The sequence below is a fragment of the Sinocyclocheilus rhinocerous genome, unplaced genomic scaffold (genome assembly GCF_001515625.1).
Source record: "Sinocyclocheilus rhinocerous isolate Xijiao unplaced genomic scaffold, SAMN03320098_v1.1 scaffold1541, whole genome shotgun sequence".
Lineage (NCBI taxonomy): Eukaryota > Metazoa > Chordata > Actinopteri > Cypriniformes > Cyprinidae > Sinocyclocheilus > Sinocyclocheilus rhinocerous.
Genome location: NW_015666203.1, coordinates 297325 through 323376, shown reverse-complemented (window position 1 = coordinate 323376; position 26052 = coordinate 297325). Strand labels below are relative to the sequence as shown.

Below are 26052 nucleotides of genomic sequence, written 5' to 3'. Positions count from 1 at the left end.
TTTAATTGTTTTTATTATTAATTGAGAGAGGTGGAATATTTGTACTTAGAAGATTACAATTTAGATTTTAATATTTCAACTTTTAATATTTTTACTTATTAATTGAGAGACTATAAGTAGAATATTGGTACTTTCAAAAAAATGTATTTAATATTTAAAGATGAATATTTACTGGATTGAAGCAACTTCATCATTACTTGCATCGTATTCATTTAGAAAAATGACTTTAAAATGTATCAAATATGATCCTTCAGGCTTTTGAGGAACATTAATGTTGTAATTGCATTGCATTTTGAAACTACAGAGCATCGATCATGAAGCTAAGCATTGAATATCATCTTAGTAAGAAATATCATGGGAGATATAAAGTGATATAACTGATACACTCGCCCTTTAAAATTCATATAATATACAGTAAATATGCATTTAACCTAAAAATGGAAACTAACCAAATGCAGTTGTAATAGCCAATCGGAATACTTTTAAACTTTAATCAAAATGTTTCGTCTGAATCTGTTCATTCTGCTCAAAATAATCTCTTCTTTAATATTTCGTAGGGTGAGAAAATCCATAATGGCCACGAGGACATCAACCCAATCCCATATGAACTGATCAATAACCACAGAAGAGCAGAGGTTAGTAAAAATTATTATTATTATTTAAAAAAGACAGCATAATATGTGCTGTTGATTATGAATCTATATTCATATATCTATCTATATCTCTTGTTTCTTCTTCTCAGCCTGAGAAACAGATCCTGTTCGTCATTCAGGCTCTGATGGAGATCACTGTCCTCTTTGACGATGCCGTCGTCCCCTGGGATGCTAAAAAACGGGAAGATTTCTTAAATGTCATGCACGAGGAGATTGATGGACTGCGCTCATGTGTGAGTACAGTGTGTGTGTGTATACATATATTTAATACCAGCAACATCAAGCCAGAGGAACTGATTGATTTCTTTCTCAATGCAGGGGGCTTACAAAATGAAGAGGAACAAAAAGCTGCATCTGTATTTTGAAAGACTGAGACACGTGACAGAAATGAAGACGGTGAGATTTGAATATATAGCTTAATCCTCAGCTGTAAATGTGGAAGCTCATCTGAAGATGGACTAACTGTCGTTTTACTCTTTCAGGAGGATAGAGATGCCAGCTGGGAGATCGTCAGAAAACGGGTCATAAGTTTCATGAACCAGCTGGAGTTCTTCTCCTTCCACACTCATGTTTAATAACTGGACCTCTTGAAGCTTCACTCCATTTACAGAAGGAAAAGAAAAAGAATCAGTGTTGTTAATCAGTGTTTACACTCCTTTTTTATAATGTTCTTTTATACAGCAGTGTTTATTTATTGTTGTTTTGATTCCTTATGTTTTTTTTAAGATGTTATTTATATTAAAGATACTACATTTTAATAAATTATTTAAATTATTATTTATTTATATTATTTTATTTTGTGTAATTTAATATATTTTATACATTATGATTTTGCATACTAATATCTAAAGATTATATCCTTATTTATTAATGTCTTCTTTTTTAGCGGTTACATAAAATGCAAAAATGAAGCTATTACATTTAAAAAAAAAAAAAAAACTTTTTGTATTTCTGGCATCAAATAAAGAACTTTGAATGTTTTAATACATTTTGTGATTGCTACAAATATACCCCAGCGACTTAAGACTGCTTTTGTGGTCCAGGGTCACATATGACCGTTCAATTTTGTACAGATTTTAAAGAAATAGTTTTAAAATTTAAGATGTACTCCCCCTCAGTCTATCCAAGATGTAGACGAGTCCATTCCTTGATTGGAACAGGTTTGGAGAAATTCAGCATTCCGTCAGCTCATCAATGGATCCTCTGCAGTGAATGGGTGCCGTCAGAATGAGAGTCCAAACAGCTGATAAAAACATCACAATAATCCACAATCAATCCACACCACTCCAGTCCATCAATTAAGATCTTATAAAGTGAAAACAAGAAGAAACAAATCTATCATTAAGGTGTATAATTATGTATAGAGGACTTATATTTGAGCTGGAAGCAACAGTCTGAAGTCATAAACATCTTAATGATTTTTTTTCTTACAAACACGCAGCTTTTCACTGCACAAGATGTTAACTGATGGACTGGAGTGGTGTGGATTACTTGTGGATTGCTGTGATGTTTTTATCAGCTGTTTGGACTCTCATTCTGACGGCACCCATTCACTGCAGAGCATCCATTGGTGAGCAAGTGATGGAATGCTACATTTCTCCAAATCTGTTCCAAAGTAGAAGCAAACTTACATCTTGGATGGCCTGAGGGTAAACTACACAATGAAATTCTGTAAAATCTGTCAAATCAAATCTGGTGTTGGCAACTAGCATTGCCTCGTCTGTAAATCAGGGCAAACACCTGGGCAAAGTCAAGTAGCCTATTCCAAACCATAGACTGTATAAAAACAGGGATTGACTCCCTTTTGCGGCCAGCCTCTAGCGGCCAGTCGATGAATTGCAGTTTAAGTCACTTCCGTGTTGGCTTCACGAGAGAGAGCGGGAGGTTGCCGCTCGTTCCAAACATAAAAGATTTTAGTTTGTCTGAATGGCCATAAGATGGCGCACTTTCCCTCCATAAAGCTCTTACAGTAGCTTATTATTAGAAGACTGAACAGCCTGTATCTTTCTGACAGCCTTTCTGTATTTCTCTCCTTTAATATTTGTATTATCCTTTGTCTTTCAATTCAAGTATATACTTAATGCATGCACGCAGTCCAAATGTGGTTTGAGACCACTCAGAAAATCGGGGAGTTTTTAACCTGTTTAAACAAAACAAAGTTTTATAACTTTTTACAGTATAGAAAATTTTAAAACATACATTATGACATAAAAAAAAAAAAAATACATTTTAGGATTCTGTGTTTTACTAATCAAATAGCAAATTTGTTAAATCCTTGTACAGATGGTCAGATGTTCTTTGCAGATGCTCTTTCAAAGACTTGTGGCATACAATCAGAACGAATGCAAAGAAAATATACCAAACATTTACCAAAAAAAGCTGCTTTGTGGAAAACACCTGCTTATTTGAACAGATATGAAGTGAAAGTTCCCTTGAGCTTTAAACAGTTCCTTACCACTAGTATTTTTATAACCAAATGTGACATTTTTTGATTAGTAATACGCATTGCTAAGGACTTTATTTGGACAACTTGATTATTATTTTGATTTTTTTGCACCCTCAGATTCCAGATTTTCAAATAGTTGTATCTCGGCCAAATATTGTCCTATCCTAACAAACCATACATCAATGGAAAGCTTATTTATTCAGCTTTCGGATGATGTATACATCTCAATTTCAAAAAATGAACACTTAAGAATGGTTTTGTGGTCCGGGGTCACAAACAGAGAGCACCTTGTTATGAATGACTAGCAGAGTGACTAACAAACACACTCTAAAAACACTACCACATAATACACAGTACAGTAAAATGAATATAAACTCTAATAAAAAAGTGACAACAAACAAGCAAACAACAATAAAAACATAAGTTAAACGTATTACAATGTCTACAGATGATTGTTATTGTTGTATATGTCACATCCTCAACAAAAACTTCAAGCCTATAAATGTCATAATAATTTCGTGCTTTCCAAATAAAAAAGTTTGCTTTATAAGCAATTACTGTATTCACACACAGTGACGTCAGTCTGCCTACATCAGACTTTTCCAGCACAAATTGACAGTGGATTGGATGTAACTGCGAACATTTGTGTCTGGTGTTGATATCTGCAGATTAATAATCTGATGGATGTGTTTTTCTCACTCTTGGTCTGGGGACTCGACTTCCCACGCTGCATCTGTGTCCCGGGCTAAAGCAGTGATGTCCTCATACAGATCCGCACCGCCGCACTGCTCAATCTCCAAGCCCTGCACAGACACAGACACAGAGAGCACACAGATGTTTAGCAAAGTGGTAGAAGTCTTGAGAAGCAGTGAGTTTTTATTTATTAATTATTACGTTTCATTTATTATTATAACAAATATAAACAATTCTTCCATCAGGGAAAAGGCCAACAGTTCATTAGTGTTAGTAAATCATTTCAAATGAAGCTGAAGCAGAATCAGTCACTGGGTAATAACACACAGTAGTGTTATATTGCTAAATGAATCAGTGTTTTTTTGAACGAATCGAAGCAGTTTATTTCACAATTCTATAACTCCGTTGTCAAACAATGTAACGTGCACCAAGAGTCCCTGAAAACACTAATGTACAAAATTATGTTTTTTCAGTAAAATATCTATAAACATTCGTAAGATACATTTCCTTAAGAGGAAAAATGACATTAGATAGCCTTGTTTTCTAAAATATCTATTAAAATTAAGTGACTTTACACTTAAAACAATAAATATCTGCCAGTGAGTGAAAATGAAAAATCCTTGTTAAATGAAATTTATTCCTCTCACCTCATTGGTAGATTTTTTATTTTTTTTTAAACTTCATTTTAGGTATAAACTCACTTAATTTTGCAAATTTTGGACACCTACCAAAATTAGTGACTTTATGCATAAACAACAACAACTGCCAATGTGGTAAGAAAAATAAAACTTGTTTTCCCTTTAAATTAATTTTTTTATTTATTTTAATTTGATTATTTTTTTTACCCCACTGGCAGATTTTTTTATTTTTTATTTTGTATAAGGGTCAAAGACGAAAAAGGGTTTAAGCATAAAAACAAGTGTAATACTGCTTTAAACTGTTGTTGTTTTTCCCCCGTAGACACTTTACTTACATTGAATGTGCTTTCTATGGACATAAAATCACTTTTGTAAATTTCTTTTGAAGCGGACATCTTAACGTCTTTGACCCATAAACTAACTTAATTTTGATAATTTTACAAATTTATCAGATTTAACAAATATCTGCTAATGGGGTAAGACAAATAAAACTTGTTTTCACTTTGTATTAAGTTTCTTTTTTTTTTTTTACCTTATTGGCAGATATTTTTTCTTCATTTTATGTTAAAACTCACGTATTTTTACAAATTTCTTTCCGAAAACAAGACTTAATAACTTAAGTAGCTTGCTTCTCAAGTAAATGTGTCTTGATTTAAGGTTTAAGAAGGTTTAGATATTTGTACAGGAAAACAAGTCAAAAATACTGAGAAAGAAAATCATTTTTGCGTTGTCTGGCAGAGACAAACAGGGTGATACAAACAGTGAAATGTCCCAGTACACTCTCTGAAAAAAAGGTACAAAAGCTGTCACTGGGGCGGTACCTTTTCAAATGGTACATCTTTGTACCTAAATGGTCCCTTTTGGGCTCTTGAAGGTACATGTCAGTCCCTAAATTGTACATGTTAGTACCTAAAAGGTACAAAAGTGTACTTTTTGAAAAAGGTTCCACCCCAGTGACATCTTTTGTACCTTTTTTTCCTGAGAGTGCACCAATGGACTGTTACATCAATACTCTTGGAACGCCGCTCGGCCAGTCAAATTCGACTAGAATTTGGAGAGGTTAGTAATCCTCCAGTTTTTTTTTATTTTTATAAAATCACAAGAATAAATTCATGCATTGTGTATCACAACAGACCATGCATGTTTTCACTTCCGGAAGTGCATGCAACAGAGCTAAAAACTCAACCAACCGTAAACCAACACAATGACAGTAACAAACTGAGCAAATTAACCAAAACACTCACCTCATATATGTGATCATCCTCAGGCTCTTCATAAACTGCATCGTCTTTCTTCTTCTGAAACACAATGAGAAACCGCTGTTAGATGGCGATAAAAATTGTAATGATAAGGTGCTGTATGTAAGTTTTTGACTGTACTAAAGCATAAAAATACCATAATATGTTTGCAGATATTTAAGAAACATGCTAAGTTAACATACTTGTTTATCTGAAAAACAATGCGACAGTCAGTTATTCTCCTTTGAAAATGTACGTTCCAGGCCGGAAAGTTTGTCTTTGTTTTGGTTTGTGAAACCCGCCCACTGCCAGTTTACCCAACTGTATTTCGGCACCCCGGGTTGCCAGTTGGCGGCATTTCATTCATGGTTAAGTGCGCTTGTTCCTGTTGGTGTCTCAATCTGGCAACCTGCGTGTGGTCAAGTCTGAGGAGGAGGGGCCGGGTGAAAAAAACCCGCTCCAATATTTTGAATTTGGATTGCAATACCTAGTTCAACCACTCGGTCATTTTTGGGTGAACTAACCCTTTAAGTGCACAAATCAATCTGTGGAAATTCTGTGGCCCTTACCAGTCTGTAAAACTGAACCAGAGGAACGACGATGCACAAAATCAACAGTAAAGCCTGAAGGAAAATGAAAACATCCTTGACTCTCGATCTCATCAAGATAGTCTGGGGTTCAGTGTATCCTGGAGAAGAAACAGCGAGAGGAATACATGTATACAGGGCAGGCTAGTGAAGAAAGCTAGTGAAAAACATTGACAAATTGACACCTACTGGACACTTGTAGCTCAGTTCCCGGTCCAAGCATGCTGTTCAGCTTGCAAAAATAAGTGCCGCTGTCCTTGGTCTCCACTTTCTTTATGGCAATGGAGGCATTTATTTTATCACTCTTCTCCATTATCGATATTCTTTGGCTGTTCTTGAGCTGGTCTTTGTAAGCCTGGCCTTTAAACCACTCTACATGAGCAGACAAAGACGGATTCGACGGCACACAGTATATAATCACAGTCCGACCCGTCTTAACGCCAACAAATCTTGGCTTCTGGAACACATGGATATTTTCTTCAGCTGAAAAGATGAGATGGATGGAGAGAAAACATGCGAGACAGAACCGGTTTAATATCGCAGGTATTAAGGTCATTTTCACGTTACCAGCAGAAGTAAAACCAAGAAACATGCTTTCATTATGAAAGACACTAAACAGCAAGGATTATAAAACTGCATGAACTTCATGAACTGTTTATTGTTAAAAAAGGATATCTGGCAAATGCAAACTTGTTTTGAAGCGATGAGACTTCCTCTTTCACTCACAGATGGAAAGGAAGAACAATACTTAAAACAAGCCTAAGGCAACTGTAATATGCAAACTGTTATCCTGCAACCTTCAAACGTGCAACAAAAATCATATGAATCAATCGTAAACTACTGCTATCCTAACAAATTTCCACCCAGAAGCTAAAAAGTGCACCAAATGTTGCATTTCAGTACAGTAACTTATGTAAAAGTCAAACACAACAGCAGTTTTTAAGGTCTTAAGCGGTCATATTTACCTGAGAGGTAAATCAGCGCCATGACTGAAGATCCCAGCAGGAAGTAATGCATGATTCTTGATCCTGAAATGCTCCTCTCCAAGAAAGTGTAGAAGTCAGCGCAGATCACATAGACAGAACAGAAGGAAGTCAGCTCCACCAGAGTGAAGGGTGCAGGTCATGAAGCTGCGATGATACGAATCCGTTTCAGAGAAACATGCAAATCGATACACTCATGCATCAAAAGGTGAAGGAACGAAGTGAATCATCTTAATGCTAAATATAAAGACTGATATAGGCTACTTCACCATGTATGTACAATCGTGATTAATGTCAACCGTTTATGCATCACAAAACCAGATTAATATCAATGGCTGAAAATTACCAGTATGTTTTCTGTTAAGTTTAAATGCATTTCCTTTAACCCTAAAACAGAATGCAATGCAATGTGCAATTCAAAATACATTGGAAACCCCTGTGAAGAATCAACATGAAAAATTTCTAAATATTAACATGGTCAGCCTACATTAGGCTGTATTATTACAGACTTTCTTAGAGTGTATCATACGCTCACAAAAAAAAAAGAAATTAGCCATTGCAAATGTTATACGCCCACAAAGAGTTAAATGCAAAAGTCCTGTTACATATATTGCCTTATGCAATAAACAATTACTTAAGAAGATTCAGCTGTGCAAATAATAGCTGCTATACTGAAAAATTATGACATTTTACTGACTATAAGTAACTTTGCAAGTACACTCTTAAAAATAAAGGTTCCAAAAGGGGTTTTGCAGCAATGCCACAGAAGTGAAAAAAATGAAAGGTTCCATGGATATTAAATGTTCCTTATGGAACCGCTAATGCCAAAGAAGAACCTTTATTTTTAATAATATGTACATGTCAACTTCCAGTCAGGTGTTTTGAGTGGCCCTCCAGGAGCAATGCTATGTGCACATTGATCTGGATAAATTTAATAACATTTTGAAATGTTTTCTAAAAGTTGCAACATTATTAAAGTGAATAGCAGGCACAACAATATTGGTACAACCATAGATATGCATTGAAACAATGTGCATCACATGACTAAACATGAATAATGGTTTATACACTTAGGAGAACAGCTTCAAAAAGCTCAATTATTGCTGGACAAAATGCTGTCTCAGTGTAGATGAAAGTCCAAAACAGAGAGAATTTTTTTTTTTTCCAAATTTATCCAGATTAATGTGGACGTAGCCCAAGACTGGACACCCTTGGTTTATTATATTATATTTTATTTATTACTTACTTGCAGTTGCCTGTGTTTTATTGTTTGCCGTTTCTGATGGTTGCCAGGCAGTATTTTGTTGTGTTGCACAATAACAATAAAGTGTCTTTAATTTCAATGCACAAGTTGGTGCTTTCCATGCGATGCAGTTTATTTATCACAGTCATTGAGCTGTGTGAAAAGTGTAGCACTCAGCAGCTGTAACCACACTCACTCACGCTCAACTATCAGTTAAAGTCAGAACAGGCAAGGAAGGCAGTGTAGCAACAAATAATGGTTAACTGATGCGGTAATCATTTTAACATAGAAACCAGTAATTCTGTACACTGTAAAAAATATTTTTGAAGCTGTAAATAAAACAAATATTCCTGGAGTATATTTTAAAAGAAAATACTATTTCATTTTTTTTTTATACTTCAAAATTTCAAGTTTAATTCAATGTTACTTGCTTGTAATTTCTTTGAATTTTTTTGTAAAATGTACTAGCAATTTTTCTCACTTTTGGGTACAAATTTGTCCCCAAATTATGGTTAAGTAGGTACACACACACACACACACACAAAACACTTTACTGCCCCAGTTTCTGATTGACTCAAAAGCTGTGGGAACAACGACTATCACCTAAATCATATCTAGAAACAGTAATGTTTGTGAAAAAGTTGTTTGTCCAGTAAAAGATTTTGTGCTAGTAAACATTTTTGAACAGTAAGACCGGTCAACAATATTATTCTTTCTCCCATCAGTGAATGTGCTTGTGAAAGCTAAATTATCCCCATAACACAAATGCCAATGTATAGATCACTGGATTCCAAACTTATTAAGACTGGTTACCTGAGGTGAAGACATCTCTAGCTGGGGGTAAAAATAGAAGGTGTGAAACAAGAACAGCTATCCGAGCAGGGGCCACTGTGACACACAGAAAAAGTCATATGGAGCACAAGTCGAATGGAAAAAAATGGTCTTGATAAACACCTCTGGGAAAACATGTACACAAACAACACATGATAGCATGCTAAGACTGTAAACTCAACTAAATCCCACCATGAGATGAAGTGTGATACTGAAGAACTGCAATCTGAGACTGCAATTCAAACCTTTAATGCATGAAGAGAAGCACATTTATCTTATCAAATTTATTTTAAATGTACATTGAATTAAATGTTGTCAAGTGATGATACAAAGAAAAGACCGCATCTGAGAAATACGCTTCTATCTGCAAAGTATATATATATATATATATACAGGCAATGAGGCTAGCAAATCCTAAAGCACTGCAATGTCTCTCTCCGTGATAAAAATGTAAACAACAGAAAATTATTTGCATATTAACAATATCAATATGAAACCAAAAGTGCACAAAACTGCCCACAGATTACATACAAGCTGATGAGGTTTTTTTTCTCAAAAAAAGTAATTCTCATTTGAACATATAGTAAACTAATGCTTTTTGGTAATAAGAGACCAAATCTAAAAACTATACAAGAGGTAAATATAAATATCTCAAAGTGCTTCATTTATGAGTTTTAAGAAATAAGACATTTGCAGTCACATTAAGACTTCAGAGGAAATCCCTCATTAAATGTCTCTAATACATACAACTTCTAGCTATGATGACTCACAGGTACTAAAACACTGAACATACTTTGGGGATTATTAACTTGATAATGTTTTAAAATGGCCAATTTTCAATTTTCAATTTAATTAAAGGAATTCAAAGGAAGGTGTAAACATCACAACCATATCTCAGGTAATAAATATGAATTTCAGCTAGATATGAATTAGATAAGAATCGTGTGAGGCATCTACTGGACACTTCAGGCTCTTTTTATAAAGCAGTTATAAAGCAGTTACAGGGTAATGCCCTTGCCTGGACAAAGAAAAATAATCTGACGCAACTTTGCAACAGTTATCAGGGGTACTCTAAATTTCACAAATTATTCATCAATTTATTATAATGGACACTATGATGCTCGATTCACATCGGGATATTAGTGCTGTGCTGTCTCTGTGTTAAATACAGTTAAATGGATGGGGTTATTCTAACTAGGTTTACTTAACTTCTGAAATAACTTCTGAATAAGAACATGAAAACTGCATTTACTTTACAGGCTTGGTAGATTTTCAGCGATCTCAAGTGACAATCTAGCTGTTTTGACTACCAGGGCATTAAAAGGAATTGCTACAATTACACAATGCTTTTAATGCTTCAAGTTATATTAATTACAAAATATATAAAAAAAAATGTTTAGTACAGTCACTGGGGACTACAGCTGCACTGTATATATTTTTCATAGTGGCATATTCCGCTCAAAGATTCTCTGGACACTAAATATTACTAATTATTCCCAAAAGGCTGAACTTTAAATTCATCACTGCAACAGTGGCAAAATTTCAAAGTTGTGTGGCCACTTTCACTTAAATGGCTGTAACTCTTGAATGGAATGAGATATTTTCACCAAACTTGGCACATTTGTGTATGGGTTCAGTCTGAGGTCATGTGGAAAGAATTGCAGCACTTAGCCACTTGGTGGCGCTATAACAGGGAAAAAACCCGCAAACATATATACGTATAAGGGCAAAAGAACCTGGCTAAGTTATGACAAATATACTGGGACATTTCTAATTGGGATCAAACAAAATGAATCCTAAATGAAACGGGTCTAATAAAAAACAGTACTTCCAAGAAATAGCATTCCAATGCTGTCACACTGTAGCAGTCCCGTGTAATCCTTTAAGCCGTCTTGTTTTTGGAGCATATGTTGTTCAGTGAGTGCAGGTGATACTCCATTTTACATCACAAGGATTATCTCAGTCCACAGGCATTGTCCACCAGTTATACTATTGACTCTTTTATTGTTGCATTCTCTGAACTGCAGAGGCCATGTGTCGTGGGTGCAGACCGGAGGATCACCTCACTTGTGAGCTCCACTGGAAGTATGAGTTGTCCCTGTGGTCGAGGGTAGGTTATGGATACTCTGTGACCGAGGTGGGCTTGGGTGGCTGTGCATAAGGTAGCATCGGCCTAGCCTGCAGCTCAAGAGCCATGGCGAGTTCTGGATTGCTGCCATACAGGGCATCCATTTTCCTTGCAATTAACCCTTTGGTTTCAGGAGGTTCTTCATTGTTTTGACTCCTGACTTTCCTCTTTGAACGATGCATGAAGCATGCATACCGGATAGCACGTTTGAGGAGATGTCTACGGTATGTTCGTTGAACCACAGTGGCTGCGCGCTCTTCCTCTTTCCTCCTGAGAGTGGTGTTGATTGGATCAAAGGAGGCAGATGTGGGATTGTTCATTGTGAACTTGGCTTCAATGCTCTCCTTCATGGCAGCCATCTCAATTGTGTCGCCAAGAACCTCACGGGTAACTGCCAAAAGAATATCCAGACAGTGGAGTTTGTCGCCGGTTACAATGGGTAGATCCATGGTGATTAGTTTAAGGCGGTTGGGTTTGGCAATTCGTAAAGGCTCCTGCAAGGCATCGACGAAGTCAAACAAGCGGCTGTACTCAATGAACTGTGTACCATCAACGTCAAACTTTTCCCATGTCTCATCGAACATCTCAAAATCATCCTCACAGAGCGGGTCTCCACTCTCCTCTTGAGCAACGTTGAAGTTCTCAAGAATGATAGCAATGTACATGTTCACGACCACCAGGAACGACATGATGATGTAACTGCAGAAAAACATGATACCCATGCCAGGATTCCCGCAGTTACCCCGAACGTCTGTACCTGGGTTCTCTATGTCAGGGTCACAGTCTGGAGGGCCGCTGTTCAAAATAGGCAGCAGAAGCCCATCCCAGCCTGCCGAGGTTGTGATCTCAAACAGGCAGATGATGCTGCCGCCAAATGTTTCAAAGTTGAAGATATCGTCGATGCCTGCCTGCTTTTTTACATAGGCAAAGTTAGACATGGCAAAGATAGAGAAGATGAACATAATGAGGAACAGAAGCAGTCCGATGTTGAAGAGGGCAGGAAGTGACATCATCAAGGCAAACAAAAGAGTCCTAATGCCTTTTGCCCCTCTGATGAGACGTAACACACGGCCGATTCTGGCGAGCCGGATGACACGGAACAAGGTGGGAGACACAAAATACTTCTCAATGATGTCTGATAACATCAGACCTTGGGAAAGAAGAAATATGGGTTATTATAAACTATTTAGTGTAGTTATAGTAGTAAAGTATACACTGGGGCGCACTTACAGAGCTCTTAGTATCTAGTTTATCCAAATCAGTAAAATACACCATAACAAGCTATATTGGCATGATGTTTGACAACTCTAGGCTCATTGAAAAAACTTGGCAGAACTCCAAAAGGTACCAATACAGATAATTCACAGGTTCCATTTGAAACGAACACTAGAAGCAAAATGTCACCGACCATTTTTATTACACAAATTGGGATTACAGGGGCAGATTATGGATTAATAAAAACTTATTTTCATGTGGCTCCTTGCACAATACTATGTTATGACCCCAAAACTCTTTTACCACAGTGTATGATTTGTAAACGAATACATTTTGATGTCTGCATCACATAACCAGCTCCATATCAATGGTTTTTGATAGTCGCGATAAAAGCTTAAAAACTTGTAGAATCAAGCTTAAAATGTCATGGTTACTTCAGCAAATGCAAGTTTTGTTGTTTTCGGTTAAGTGTTGAGTAGGTTTTTGTGTATGTTGTACATTATTTTCAAACACAATAGAGCATTAGCCCTTTTTGCATCACTTAACGAATACATTTTGATGTCTGCATCACATAACCAGCTCCATATCAATGGTTTTTGATAGTCGCGATAAAAGCTTAAAAACTTGTAGAATCAAGCTTAAAATGTCATGGTTACTTCAGCAAATGCAAGTTTTGTTGTTTTCGGTTAAGTGTAGAGTAGGTTTTTGTGTATGTTGTACATTATTTTCAAACACAATAGAGCATTAGCCCTTTTTGCATCACTCACTGGACATTTCACTTTGAATGTGCCACAAAACATGCAAGAGGAAACACTGTAATTTAGCAGAAATGTCGCTGCAGGCACGTTTTTTTTTCAATGAGCCTGGGTTGTTCTACACATACCTGCTATAGAAAGGATGACCACAACAAAATCAAAGACGTTCCAGCCAATAGTGAAAAAGTAATGTCTGAGCGCAAACATCTTAAGTACACATTCTCCTGTGAAGATGACGATGAAGAACAAATTGATCTGGTACAGGATATCCTCTTTCTCAGCACTCTGGTCATCTGTCTCTATCATCATGGTCACCATATTGAGGCAGATAAGCACCATGATAAAGATGTCAAAGAACTGTTTTGTTATGAAGTCAAACACCACACCCTGGATCTCATTCTGTTAGGAGAACAATGTAGTGGATTAGTTTTTAACCTCAAGAGATCTAATGCTGATATTAAAAAAAAAACAAAAACACATTTGTTGAAAGTCAATTAGTTGTTATCAATGTAAGTCGAATGGCTCATACCGATGGCCTAGGGATAGGTTTTGCAGGTTTTTTGGAACCCAACTTCTTCATGGCATTGTAGTACTTTTTTTGCTCCTCTGTCATGAAAATGTCTTTCCCTCCAAAGTGCAGAAGAAACAAATATTAATTATTCTTTGTGGTAAAGAACTATCCAAATGTGCAACACAAATTAAAATAATTTGGAGTTTAGTTAAAAAAGATATGCTTATCTTGGACTTCTGCTGATTGAAGTTGTCAATGATGACACCAATGAAGAGGTTGAGAGTGAAAAAGGATCCAAAAATGATGAAAATAACAAAATATAGGTACATGTAAAGGTTGATCTCATATGATGGCTGCTCTTCCACCTAACACGGAAAATAATCAATGAATGCCAACAATAAAAGTAAGTCACATTGAGTACGTTTTTTAACTCTAAACTAGTGCTGTCAGTTTAACACATTAACTTAATAAGTTATGAAAAATAACGTGATTAAAATATTTTAACGCAGTTAACGCACTGGCCCCATGTCCTGCATGTCATCTTATATTTCATACAGTTGACTGTTGACAAATATGATGCAGGGCAACAACCCCATAAAATAAGGTATGCCCTAAAATTCAAGATATTGGGGCAAAAATGCCCCTTTATGAGTTTTTGTCTCTTATTTATATCATATGAGCAATATCACACCAGCAGCAAGAGCAATATCACACCAGTGCTGTTTTTGTCACAAAGAACACGAGTACAACTCATAGACTGTAGGCTATAAGGTGCAAATGTGATTTTATACAACAGTTCCATAAACAAGACATTTATATTGTGTTATGTACACGGACCTATTTTAAACACAATATTGTGTGTTTTTGTTCAATATTGCCAACATAAATATTACCTATAAAGCCACAGCAGAACTGTTGTGCGTCTGTGAGTAACACAACAGTGTTTAGTTTCTGAATGAATTCACGTGAACGAATCGTGTGAACCAATGATTCAAAGGCCCATTCATAGAGAGAGCCGTTTACTGAATTCCTGAATGAATCAGCCGTTTAAATGAATCGAATCGAATGAATAAAGACATTTACAGCCACCTGCTGGTAGTTTTAGTTTCTTCTTTTTATTAAAAAAAATTTAATAAATAAAAAACATTAAAGGCATAGTACAGCAAAAATAAATAAATTAATAAATAAATTCTCTCATAATTTACTCACACTCGTGTTGTTTCAAACCTGAATGACTTACTTTCTTTTGCACAACATAGAAGAAGTATTTTGAAGACTATTGGTAACAAAGCTGTTTCGGTTACCAGTGACTTTCATTGCATGAACAAAAAAAATACTGAAATGTTTCTAAAATTATCTTCTTTTATGTTCCATACTTTATGTTAGGCTGTTGTAACCTAAACATTTAACACAATAATAGCTTTAAATTATCTTTTGGGGGTATTTTCACAGCCAAATTTAGTTTAACCCTCTAAGCGCTAGACCAAAATGACGTCATGTTCCTATTCAAAGTGTTCGAGCAAATAATATGCAAATTAGACGAGTATATTTACACCCCACATAAACTTTCGGTCATGCCCAACATTTGTCTAATTTACAGTAGATCTCTATCTTTAAGCCCTTTCAAGCCACAAGCTTTTGAAATCTTGATGTCAAAATCCAGCATTTTTTCCAAAAAACCCTGGTGCCTAAAGGGTTAAGATTATTTAGATTAATTAATCTCAGCACCCTGTAATTAATTAGATTAAAAGTTTTAATCAACTGACAGCCCTACTCTAAACAGAAATAAGTTCAATAATTTAGGAACTGACATTGTTCTTTAAAAATAAGCTGTTGAACATGCAACTCATTATTCATTTTATTAATCTTTACCTCCACTACAAAACTCAAATCAATGGCATGACTTTGATGTCATGACATTTGGATATAAGAACCAAGAAAAGTTTGATTTTACTGACTTACAACCTTTGCCACAGGGAACATATTTGTTTTGAGAGTTGCACTTTTGGGGAAGAATTACTTAAATTTTTTGTTGATTGATTACACAAAGCTATCAAATGGCATCAAAACACTTACAATATAGTGCTCAAGTTGAATGGACTAAGCATTTCTTTTAGCCCTTTTAACACTATAACCATTTGTAAGAAAATAAGATTCTTTATTTTAATTCTTTAAAATGTTTGTTTCTATCTAAAAACAGCAGCATACAGGTTTAGAAAGATATGAGAGTGAGTATATAATGGTGAAATATTTATCAACTATTCTTTTTACTCTAACTGAGAAATTTGTTTATTAATTGGACACCACTTTGCATACAATCAGCGAGGACAACATATCAAAACGTTGTGTTGACTATTTACTGTATTGTGAACTTGCAACATGCGTGCATATACTACATTATATCCATTCAACTGCATTGTAGCAGTTATACAGGTGGAAAGACTGTCATTCACGTACCTCTCTAGAATCCACTGCAGCATACATGATATCCATCCAGCCTTTAAATGTGGCCTGTGTGGAGAGAAGTATTTTATGAATATCAGCATGTCATATAAAAACCATTTATTCATTGTGCATTTGTGCTGAGTTACCTCTGTGTCCTCTGATGCATAAAAAGGAAAGGACATGAAAATACATTCGCTGACTGTAAATATGCTTAAACTGTGACATTATTATACTCTGTGTCTGCACTAAATTTCTCTTTTTATTAATTTTTTTTTAGCTTAGTTTAAATAAATGCTTTACTCTGAGTTCTGAATTTGCTTGATCTTTTTTTCTTCAAACGATCAAGCAAATATCATCATGTTATGACTGTTAATGGTTATATGTGTTCCATATGTAATAGAATAAACTCTACAAGTCTAATAAACGTACAATTTGCAGTAGAGAGAGGTAGCCGAGTCCCACATTGTCATAGTTGACCTTCACATTGACCCAGCGCGCCTCATTGGTAAGCATCAGAGCCATACAGTCACTCTTGTTGTTGACCACATCCATGGGGAAGCGTTCCTCTGTGGTGGTGTTGATGCAGTGGTAGAACTTCCCAGCAAACAGATTGACTCCCATAATGCTGAAGATGAGCCAGAATATCAGACACACTAGCAGCACATTGAAAATAGAGGGAATGGCACCAACCAGTGCATTCACTACCACCTGTATGGGACATAAACACAATCTGGAATTAGAGACAAATAAGTAATTGATATTTGTGCAAATACTTATTTTAACTTAACTTTAAAGTTAATATTTAAAGACATGTCACTCAGAAATGTTACAAACATACAGTATAAAGTTGATTTTTACATTAGGTAAAATAATCTAAATAAAAATGGTTCTAAAAATCATTCTAGCTTTAAAGGATTTATATTTATAACTTTGAACCTTTTTAAACTCTTCTGCTTTTCCTAATCTATTAAAGTGTTAAAATACTAAACATTAGGGGTGGAACGGTTTGCGGAAAAAAAGCGAACCGTACCGTTCTCCACTCACGGTTCGGCACTCGCTAGGACCGCGGTTCAACTTAAATCTGACAACACATCTGTAATATGGTTTGCTATAAATAACACATAAAACAAACAGGGTTCGGCTAATATATGTTTCTGTTGATGGATGCGCATTCTGGCTTCCCAATGCATTACAACAACAGCGATGAGAAAGAAAAAAAAAACGTGGACAAACCATTCAATGCGATTCTTGTTCAATGCGAATGCCGTATGCTGGAATATGAGCATTTATTCCGTCATCACCCGGGTACTGATAGCGCGCGCGCACAGGTGAGACCTGAACAGCACACGCTGATATCTGTGTTTTAGCTAAACTCATGTAAGCTTTGTCAGTTTAAACATTTAAGAGCCAGAGGACGCGAGCTCGCTCGCGCAGTGAGAAGATTTGTGCGTGCGCTCATTCGAAGCGTGCAAACCCGTGCCTCAGAACACTCGCAAATATTACGCTCTATTGTAGTTAGATAGATTATTCTTATTTTCTTTATTTTTATTTGACAGTATAGTTTTTCTCTAAACATAGCACATACCGAACCATACTGAAACCGTGACTCTAAAACCGTGACACAAACCGAACCGTGAGTAAGTTGAACCGTTCCACCCCTACTAAACACGAATTTCTAACTTCGTCTTTTTCAACTTAAACTGTCAAAATCAGGAAAATGCTGCGTTTTTAAAAAGAATCACATTTCCAATCATTTGGTATTTATGTGGATAATTTTTATAACAAAGTGTTCCTCTTCTCAACACTGCTGTCATTTCCATAACACCAATCCTTTTATTGACTGCTTGCTAACTTGTGTCAGCAAGTCCAAATAAATACTGCAATTTTCCACTCCAAAAAATGAACTTCAGATCTTTATTTGAAGAACCACTCACAAATGCATAAATAAGGAGTCGTTTCTTACCCTCATTCCTTCAAATCTTGACAGGGCTCGAAGTGGTCGAAGAGCCCTGAGTGTTCTGAGAGATTTGATTGCTCCCAGCTCAGAATATCCCAATAAATTGGCTGTTAAACTGACTAGTGACACCTGAATAAAACAGCACATGATCAGTACACAGACTTTGGCATCTGACATGCATTTGCTTATAAGGGTAAAGCTTTGGCAAAAGTCAAAAAGGTTAACTCACATTCACAATGAGGAAGTCCAGCCAGCACCACGCATTAGTGAAGTAAGTCTTGAAACCATATGCCACCCACTTTAGTAACATCTCTACTATGAAAATGTACGTAAAGACTTTATCAGCATACTCCAGGACAGTCTTGATCACTCTGCGGCGCTCGATGTTGATATCTTCAAAAGCCTGACAGAATAAAAGTTGATGCATCAGACAAACATTAATGGATTTATAATTTCCCTTTTCCTTACAATGAAATTAAAAAGTGAGATTTTAATATCACACAGATGTAATAACTTAACTACATGCAGTTTACTAAGCATTGGCTCAGTATTGCCAGACACACCAGTGCTCCACTACTAAGGAGGATCATAAAGATGATGAAGGTTTCAAAGTAGTCATGCTCAACGATGGTGAAGCATGTTCTTCGAAGGTTCCACCACTTTTTCCCCCATCCTTCTGTGATGTCTACATTCAAACATGTAAATCGCTTAACACAACCTAAGTAAAAAGAGAGAAAAATAAATAAGATATTTCTGGTCTTGAAGTGATGCCTTGAGCATTAACATTCCTAATGAAGGAAAATGCATGCACACCCTCTGTGAAACAGGACTCTGGCTCTTCAGGCTCTGGTTCTTCTTTCTCTTCAGGCTCAGGCTTAGGTTCTTGAGGCCGGTAGTCCACTGTGCTACAAACTGAATAGTCGTCATCATTAAGAGCGGCCTGTGCAGAAAAAAAGATGCAAAGAAATGAGAGAGAATGAAAAACAAATGTGAGGAGAACAAAACAAAGTATTAAAGTAATGTTCCCTGAAGTATTAGCACTTGTGCCAATCATTTAATTTCTAGCAATAAGCATTAGACAAAAATCATTGATATATATTGATATAAATATATATATAAATTATGATTTTTTTACTTTTTACATGATAAGATTTTTAAGTTTATTAAAAGTTTTTAAAAAAGTATTAACATTAAAATGTATTCAATTTTAAAACACTGGGTAATAGGGTATAAATTACTTATATATACATATATTTCCCATGAATTAAAAATTTTTTTTTTGATAAATTATTTTATAACAACTTTGCTAAGGGTTGAATGATAGAGCCTGATGAATGCAGTAGATTTTGTCTAAAAAAAATAACAAAAAATGATTTACTTAATTATGTTTATAATTTGGTGTCACAATTTTAGGAATGTTTTGTTATTTAAATTAGTTTTACTACGATTAATTAGAAATGAACTGAACAGATTATGGCAAAATTATGTGTTATTTTATTTAACACTAGGGTGGGACAGGCCAAAATCACAATTTTAAGGGGGAAATGAAGACATTTAATGTGTTTAAAACTCAATACTTTTCATGGTAACCTTTTTTTTTATTTTAAAAGGTTTATCTAGCATAACTAATAGTAGTTTTCTCACCATAGGATACATGGGATTTGTACCTCTAATGCTTTCTTTCTTTCTTTCGTTTGGTAATGGTAAACCACAGTACACATCATTTTAGATAATGAGGGAGGCAGAGAGAGGACAGATTGTTCTTTTACCTTTCCATCCTCCTCATCAGAAGATTCATCGGAGTCCTCATCCTCTTCAACATCAGACTCACAACGAGCAATAGGTACAGTCAGTGTTGGAGGCAAACAGTTGGTCAAGCCATCTGCCATTTTCCCCTCATCCAGGTGGTTTAAAGCACACAGTTCTATGTCTCCTTCCCCTCCTCCTTCATTATTGTCAGGAGGTTTCTTTTCTAGAATCTGGCGAAACATACTGACGATGAAGGCTTTGAGCCAATCTAGACCCCTGGTGATGCGACCAATGGCGATCTGAAGGTTGTTCATCTCACCATCATCATCACCTCCAGACAGGTTATCCCCGCTGAAGGAGCTGAGCAGCAGAGCCAGGAACAGGTTCAGTACCTGAGAAGTACAGGTCAGAATGAGGTTGGCAGGTTGAACGCATACAGTATAAGGAGTTCCTGTAGCTTAAGTGGCAAACGTGGCACACTTGCCATGCTGCAAATTTACCTATAATTTAAGCTACTCTTTTAAAAAAAGAGACCAGTTAAATATGTAAATGAATTTTTTTTTTAAAGAAGAAGACCTAAAATGCTAAGCAGGAACTAAATTATGCCACTCATTTACTGAAGAACTAATTCACTAGAAAGATTCAGATTTTCCAATGCAACATAACATAGAGAAGACAGTTTATTAGATATGAGATCAACAGTTACAGTAACAATTTAGTTAGATTTAGAATATACATATCCATCAGCTTGGCGCAAAATGTCAGTGTTCAGAACATGATCTTGGCTAACATCATTCAAGTCTCAATAATAAAAGCTAGTTTCACAAATAATTGGTTCTCAAGTTATACATAGCCAGTGTCAGGTTTAGGTAAGCTCTGTCGTAATGAAGTTTCAATAAATATTATGTTGTCTGGAAGCATGGGGCAGGGATGCTATCTTTAGGATCTAAGCACACTAGACATAGCACATAGTTATAGAAGCCATGGTTGGCCTCATTTGTCTCAGGCACAGGCTGAGAAAGATAGAAAAGAGAATAAATAAGAGCACATGAGGGGATAAGGCAGGTGGCAAAAGGCAAAATGTAGGTGGTTCATAGTTCATAGCTTGGTTCATATGACCATACAAATGTTTAAGAACCACATTTAAAAAATACTGAATATTTTGAGAATCGTGTATTATTTTGAGGAAACCAGGCACAAATTTATGTAGATAAAATTATATAATTCCAAGAAAAAGTTGTAGGACATAATTTCATGAGAAATAAAGGGATAGTTCACCCTAAAAGGAAAATTCTGTCATTAATTACTCACCCTCATGTCGTTCCAAACCTGTAAGACCTCCGTTCATTTTCGGAACACAAATTAAGGTATTTTTGATGAAATCCGAGAGATCTCTGACCCTCCCATAGACAGCAAGGTTACTACCATGATCAAGATCCAGAAACGTAGCAAGGACATCGGTAAATTAGTCCATTTGGCATTAGGAGTTCAACCGTAATTTTACAAAGCTAAGAGAATACTTTTTGTGCGCAAAGAAAACTAAAATAAGGACTTTATTCAACAATTCTTCTCCTCCTCATCCCGTCTGCAGCGGTGCGCGCCATTGTGGAGAGAGTATCACGACACATGCGCTTACTTCCGCTTCATGTAAACAACGCATGTGCGTGTTAACGTAAGCAGCGGCACCATGCGCATGCGTTGTTTACATGAAGCGGAAGTAAGCGCATGCGTCGTGATACTCTCCACAATGGCGGCGCACCGCTGCAGACGGGATGAGGAGGAGAAAAATTAATTAACAGTGTTGAGTTCGAGTCCACCTAAGTCGAGTCCGAGTCTTTAACCAGCCGAGTCTGAGACAAGTCCGAGTCCCAAACAGCCGAGTCCGAGTCAAGTCCAAGTCCAACGAAACTCTATTACTTATTAGTATCTTAACATTATTTTAACCTTTACAACCACAAAAGCGCAATATCCATTTAAATGTAACAAAAGCAAACCTCTATTGCATCTTGCCATTTTGATTTTTGATTAATAATTAGTGTCCTGCTTTGCTTAGCAAACTTCATGTAATGTCATGTAACAGAAGTTATGGCTGAATTGATTTATGTATTGTGACATATTTCAGAGTGAAACAGGTTTTAGAATGTAATTAATTAAAGTGCGGGACTTATTAATAACTTTATTAATCGTTAAAGTAAATGTATAAATTCAAGGGTGGGGGTAAAGGAGTAGGTTTTTTGGTGAATGGGACCTTAAGAGCAGAAAATGCACCTTTTATCTCAATAAAAAACAAGCTTTATATCATTTTTACGTTTTTTAATAAAATATGAATTTTGAATAATCAAAATTAGTTTGTGTCTGCTTATTCTATTCATCAGTGTTTGAACCATTATAGAAGAATCTGCATTTTAATTTCTGGGTTAAAAAAAAGAAAAGAAAAATGAATGGACGCCAAAGTACACGGACCCCTTAGACAGGGCATTTTTAATTTTTTCTTGAATGAAAATGAGGCTGTGAGGGATAAACCTAGTCTGTACGATGGCACACACTGTGTATAAAAGCCCTACATATACTTTCCATAAGTCACAGCCAACTCACACCTGTTTTATTTTTGAATGCATTTATAGTTACATTAATTACAATAAATTACATTATGTAAGGAATAATTGATGACCGGCCGTTGAATTATTAGAAAATAATGCACACTCAAGGTGATTTTGGACCCATAAAAACTATTGCCACAGCTAGAAAACTGCCACTAATACAAAAGCAAAAAATAAACTAATGTAATAAAACATTCTCAAGCTTACTGAAGGCATGTAAACACTCCAAGTATTACTTACAAGCTAAATAATAAATAAATAATTACTCAAAAATACAAATTAAATAGTTTTTTAGTTTTTCAGTAGTAAAGGCTTCTACAGAAATAGCCTACTACAGACATTTCATGAAGTAATAAATGTAAAAATAATCTTCACTGTATACATTAAATATAGATGATTCTTATTAAAGTTAATAAGAGATTAAGTCAAGAGCAGTGAGTGATTTTCTCCTTTTCTTTTGTTTGATTAACATTTATGACGCAGTCGGCAGCTGCAGGTTTACGCTGTTGCTTTAAGATCTGACGCATAGATCAAATATTTTGACACCTCTGTATTTCTCCCAACTGTTCAAGTTCACTTAAGACAAAACCGAATGCATTTACATGAACAGTCTCCAAGACGGGCATTTTGACATAACTTTTCGTGTAAGTGTGTAGCAATAACAGAACTTGAGAGAACTTAAGCGAAAGAACTCGGCATTCGCACACTGACTGAGAGGCACATTCTGTGAGCGCGCTTTCTGTGTGTGAGCACAGAAACCCGTCGAATTTCAAATACTGGACAAGACTTAAAAAGACATGCAAATACTGAATATCACCTTTGTGATAATGCATTGAGTCAGTGACATTTCCGTCAACTTTCCCTGGACTCGGTTGGACATATTTTCCCAGTCCGTGACAAGTCCGAGTCCTTTAAAAAATTGTACTCGAGACCGGACTCGAGTCCGAGTACGAGTCCGAGTACCCCAACTCTATTAATTAATGACAGAATTTTCATTTTTGGGTGAACTATCCCTTTAAGTCATATCATTTTAACTTCATCAATTTTTGCTCACGTCACAATATGGTGCAATATAGTTTGTAATATTACTTTTTCCAGCAGTTCAGTGCTTAAATATATCTTTGACACTGTGGGTATGAATTTATCAGGGTATGTGGGGGTATTTAAAGCTCTTGGCCAAAACAAAAATACATCATTACCAATTAATCTTCCTTAGTCAAGTTTCTCAATGCTATATTAATCGTAATAGTGTCATGATACTATAACAATAGCCCTGTACATCAAAGCACACATTATTTGGCACTCAATCACATCCTAGTGCAAAATGCCCAGACCATCTGGCAATATATCAGCCTAATGTATGAAATACATTAAGCTTCCTGAGAAACACAGCAGTAGAAGCAGGTGCTTTTCACATTGCACATTAGAGTTGTATGCCAAATGAGGCCACTGATATTTGGTTTCCTATCTTACACTCCTCTAGTCTACTTTTTTCATCCAGCCCACTAAACTTAAGAGTGCAGATGCAACTCATGTCAGTACCGACGCTCTATATGATTTCATTGCTCTCCATCAGGTGGTGTATTCTGCTGGTTTTGCTTTAGGACCCTCTGGTTCCCTGTCGATACTACACTCGTACAGCGTCTGCTAAGACGCTATGGGAAAAAACCTTTTTTCTCCTGAACTGAAGCCTTTTTTCAATCACGCAGTGAAACTGCACGGCCATTGGTATAAAAAACGAACCAAGCGGAGCTGCACGAGCCTATGGCGACAAAGCCCGCCAGAATGGGCGGAGCCATCTGGCTATATAAGCGGGCGTTCTCCACAGGATTCTCAGATTTCTTCTCCTTCAGCGATGACTACGCTCTACGCTGATCCGAAGACTGAAGCCTCACTGCGAGAACTTCAGTCTCGCCTCTCTTCGCTCGCTGATCCGAAGCCTGCTCACTGTTGACACACCTTCGCAGCTGGAACTTGGACCTCTCAGCTCGGCTGACCTGCTTCTCCGCCGCCTCAGCGACACAGCAGTTCCGGTCCATTACCCCTGCCACCATCCGGCGATTCTAAAAGAGCTTACTAAAAGAGCTTGGCATTGTTGCAAATGCTGTGCCGTTACTGCGGTTCGTGCGGGTCTCCCCTGCACGCCGATGACGGCCACACGGAGTGCGTTTCCTGCTTGGGGAAATCCCACGCGGAAGCTGCGCTCACGGGAACTGATTGTTCTCACTGCGAGAACTTCAGTCTCGCCTCTCTTCGCTCACGGATCGCTTTCTTTTCAGAGAGCGACTCCGCCCCTCGCGCCCTCCCGTTTTCTTCCTCCCAGGGACCTGTGAGGAAAAAACAGTGGGGCAGAGGACTCAAGCGTCTGGCTGCGAGCGAGTTCACATCGGCCCAGATCCCGCGTGCCTCGCCCTCGCTCCAGAGAGAGAGTTCTCCCGTCCAGTCTGACCAGCGTCCCTCTGCCGGTGCGAGTGAGGGTCTCAGCCCGTCTTAGCCTTGGGTTGTTGTTAAGTTCTCTATGGGCATTGCTTGCTTATGGAAGTTACGATAGTTTTATAGTCGTTCCTCTACCTTAGCACGGCGTGATTGTACTGTGTTCCCATAGCGTCTTAGCAGACACAGTACGAGTGTAGTATCGACAGGGAACGTACTCGGTTACTAACGTAACCTCGGTTCCCTGAGATACGGGAACGAGTACTGCGTTGCTAGCCGTGCTATGTAGCCGCACAACTCAGTCGTCGCTTCAGTCGCTTATATAGCCAGATGGCTCCGCCCATTCTGGCGGGCTCTGCCTGACTTTGTCGCCATAGGCTCGTGCAGCTCGCCCCGCTGCGGAGCCATTGGTTCGTTTTTAATACACTGCACGAACCAATGGCCATGCAGTTTCACTGCGTGATTTAAAAAAGGCCTCAGTTCAGGAGAAAAAAAGGCTTTTTCTCATAGCGTTTTAGCAGATGCAGTACTCGTTCCCATATCTCAGGGAACCGAGGTTACGTTAGTAACTGAGTACATTTAGCTCAGTAAAAAAAAAAATATTAACATGCAAATGAAAAAAAAAGTGGGAAAAAAAGAAAGCAAGAAAGAAAGAGTTTATATTTATAACTATTTACACACATTTTTTGTTTATGGGTTTCAAAGATTTTTTGGCTGGACCTGTCCAAATGACAGATTCATTTTTGCCAAAATATGTTAAAGTTTGACACATTTGACGATGGCAACAACAAAAGATTTTGGATTTTTGAATTGCTTTGGATATAAGTTAATAAGACTATTCAATTTTCAATTACACGCTACTATTTGGGGCATACACAAAAGTTTGGGGTCAGCAAGAATATTTTAGATCAAACTGGTTTGGCTCACAAAAAAGTTTGGGAATCTTT

At 36.8% G+C, this 26052-nt stretch overlaps 3 protein-coding genes across 3 annotated transcripts in view; 1 reads left to right on the top strand and 2 right to left on the bottom strand.

Annotated features, from left to right (window-relative positions):
* Positions 1 to 1228, top strand: part of LOC107732171 (interferon a3-like) — a 1736-nt gene extending 508 nt beyond the window's left edge. The window contains exons 2-5 of the mRNA XM_016543441.1: positions 558 to 635; positions 743 to 886; positions 972 to 1049; positions 1136 to 1228. Coding sequence (XP_016398927.1) covers positions 558 to 635; positions 743 to 886; positions 972 to 1049; positions 1136 to 1228 — 393 coding nt within the window. The remainder of the gene's footprint in view (positions 1 to 557; positions 636 to 742; positions 887 to 971; positions 1050 to 1135) is intronic.
* A 2140-nt stretch (positions 1229 to 3368) lies between these two features.
* On the bottom strand, positions 3369 to 7311 carry LOC107732175 (B-cell antigen receptor complex-associated protein beta chain-like). Its single transcript, XM_016543451.1, has 5 exons — positions 7221 to 7311; positions 6445 to 6738; positions 6238 to 6356; positions 5675 to 5728; positions 3369 to 3902 (listed from the first exon to the last, which is right to left on the bottom strand). The coding sequence occupies exons 1-5, from the start codon at positions 7270 to 7272 to the stop codon at positions 3795 to 3797; spliced, it is 627 nt and encodes a 208-aa protein (XP_016398937.1). The 5' UTR covers positions 7273 to 7311; the 3' UTR covers positions 3369 to 3794.
* Positions 7312 to 10715: 3404 nt separating this feature from the next.
* Positions 10716 to 26052, bottom strand: part of LOC107732174 (sodium channel protein type 4 subunit alpha A-like) — a 39662-nt gene continuing 24325 nt past the window's right edge. Inside the window, 12 exon segments of the mRNA XM_016543450.1 lie at positions 10716 to 11436; positions 11439 to 12590; positions 13539 to 13809; positions 13940 to 14044; positions 14149 to 14286; positions 16379 to 16432; positions 16796 to 17074; positions 18330 to 18452; positions 18553 to 18726; positions 18887 to 19041; positions 19137 to 19263; positions 20093 to 20464. Coding sequence (XP_016398936.1) covers positions 11297 to 11436; positions 11439 to 12590; positions 13539 to 13809; positions 13940 to 14044; positions 14149 to 14286; positions 16379 to 16432; positions 16796 to 17074; positions 18330 to 18452; positions 18553 to 18726; positions 18887 to 19041; positions 19137 to 19263; positions 20093 to 20464 — 3090 coding nt within the window. The 3' untranslated portion in view covers positions 10716 to 11296.

Bases quoted from the DNA above. Each gene is read 5' to 3' on its own strand.
- LOC107732175 (XM_016543451.1), bottom strand. From the start codon at position 7,272: ATGCATTACTTCCTGCTGGGATCTTCAGTCATGGCGCTGATTTACCTC. The intron at 6,739-7,220 runs GTAAATATGACC...TCATCTTTTCAG, and splicing joins GGCGCTGATTTACCTCTCAG to CTGAAGAAAATATCCATGTG. The intron at 5,729-6,237 runs GTAAGGGCCACA...ATTGTGTTTCAG, and splicing joins TGGTTCAGTTTTACAGACTG to AAGAAGAAAGACGATGCAGT.